Below are 2,086 nucleotides of genomic sequence, written 5' to 3'. Positions count from 1 at the left end.
TTTCCCATTTTTTCCACAGACATGTCTGTAGACTTGCTTGATAACGTCTTGGGAGCCTGAGCAGGCTCCTTTCAATTTGGTTCAGTCACCAAGGTTTCAGTAGTCATAGCAACATTTACGCCTTCAACAATGACCCTGAGTCTAGGAGGTGATTGGTCATCTGGCCTGTCACCCCGGAGACGTGAAGGGAATCCTGGTTCTCCAGCTTCTATTAGTGACACAGGTAATTCTCTGAGGAAGGACCGGAGTCCCAATTTCAGGACTTCTGTTGGGTCCCAAGAAGTAGCCGCATGATCCCAGGTCCAGGGGACCTAGTCCCACGGGTTCTCTGGGGGCAAAGCTGCATGCCCTGCCCCACCAGGCAGGTGCGGTGCGGAGAACGCATCACACGCCCCTTTTACTAAAAGGCCACACACCCCTTTTACTAAAAAGCCACTGGAAAGGAATGAACCACAGACCTTATTTTGTCATTGTTCATTTTATTAAATAATTTATAAAGTCAGACCCATGCACTGGTCCGACCACCCCGTCACACTGTCCCAGAGCTTCCATCCCCAATCAAGGAGGGGGATGGGATTCTATCAGGTGTCCAACATCTCTTTCCTGTTTATTCCCGACAGCATGGAATGAAAGTGGACGGGTGTGGGCCCCGTGTGTCAGGGAGGTGGCTTTCACACTTCCTGGTTCGAGTGCAGCGCCAGGTGAGTTCCACATGCCACTCACGGCCTCCCCCGCCCTCCCTACCGATCAGCTCTCGGATGTCTCAAACCCAGCGAGTTCCCAGTCAACTGTGTACAAAGGGGCAGGTGTGGAGGATGCTCGCCCCGTCCTCCGCTCTCACCCTTGGGGTTCACGTAGTCTTGGCAAAGGGCAGATGAACTGTGATCGAAACCAAGGGAGGATTTTTAAGGAAGCTCTGACAGGAACATTAAGAAAAACGTCTGAATTCAACTCCAGAAAAAAGTGCTACCAAGAGAAAATGAGGTCTCCACCAACGTTTGGAGGAAGGCTGGCGAACGGTCCCCTGGGCGTGAGCTCTGAGAGCTCGGCACGCGATGGGGGCTTCGGCTGCTCCGGGCCGGCAGAGCCGGGTGACCCGAGGGTGACCCGCTGCAGTCTGTGTGGCTCCCTTGGGCGAAGGCCCTCCAGCTGCGTCACAGCGTGCTCTCCAGCGTGTTGTAGTTGTCCTTAAAGCTCTTCAATTCCAGGAAGTGCTTGGCGCGTTTACTCTTCTGACTGGAGGGCAGGTATGTTACCTGGATGGTGGTCGGGGAGACCTCAGGAGACTGAGTGAGGTCTTTGGCTGCGGACTGGTGCTGTCGCTGAGAGCTCCCACCGCGTGCTTTGACCCTGAAGAGCAGGACAGGGCAGGTCACGGACAGAGTGAGCACTAATGGGAGAATGCAACTCAAGGCTCATCCGTCCCATAAATGTAGCCGTCGCCACAAACAGTCTCTGTCCCATCTTACGAACCAGTTACTAAAGCCCCACCTGGCAGCTTAGAAACAGTAGAGAAACCAACTTCCCAGAGTCCCTGCCTCCGGGTCGACCTTTTCTTCATCTCCCTGTGCTTAAAGAAAACTTGATTCTGCTGAGTCACCTGATGTGTGTGTGCCACTAATGTACTTTCTGGAGAGAGTCCCTTAAAAACTGAACGCCGAAAATAAGAATAGAGGGGACTACTGAGTGCTTAGCATGCGTCGAGACGTCACACACGGCGCTCCACCAACACCTACCTTACTACCGCCCCAGCACCCCTTAGTGGTGGGCCCTCCCCATTCCGCAGGTTGGGAAACTGAGGGTCCATCAAGTAACTTGCCTGAGGTCACAAAGCTAGTAAGTGACAGAGAGCTGGGATTCAAACCTAAGTTTGTCAAGATTTCAGAGCCTATACTGTTTTCACCATACCCACTGAACCTTTCCAGAAACTAGAAAAAGACTGAATTAGAAAAAATTGTGGTAAAATCGACATAAAATTTACCATCTTAACCCTTTTTAAATGTTCGCACTTCGGTAGTTACGCGCATTCACATCACTGGGAACTCTCTTCACCTTGCAAAACAAACTACCTGTTAACCGCCCCCCC

General features: G+C 52.1%; 1 protein-coding gene across 1 annotated transcript in view; it reads right to left on the bottom strand.

The window, feature by feature from the left end:
- The window catches only part of CUNH1orf43 (chromosome unknown C1orf43 homolog), an 8,890-nt gene that overhangs the window by 763 nt on the left and 6,041 nt on the right, over nt 1-2,086 (bottom strand). The window contains exon 5 of the mRNA XM_011366536.1: nt 1,108-1,414. Coding sequence (XP_011364838.1) covers nt 1,155-1,414 — 260 coding nt within the window. The 3' untranslated portion in view covers nt 1,108-1,154. The remainder of the gene's footprint in view (nt 1-1,107; nt 1,415-2,086) is intronic.

The sequence above is a fragment of the Pteropus vampyrus genome, unplaced genomic scaffold, assembly GCF_000151845.1.
Source record: "Pteropus vampyrus isolate Shadow unplaced genomic scaffold, Pvam_2.0 Scaffold124, whole genome shotgun sequence".
Lineage (NCBI taxonomy): Eukaryota > Metazoa > Chordata > Mammalia > Chiroptera > Pteropodidae > Pteropus > Pteropus vampyrus.
Note: the sequence above shows the minus strand (reverse complement) of the source record. Positions and strands in the feature narration are given on the sequence as shown.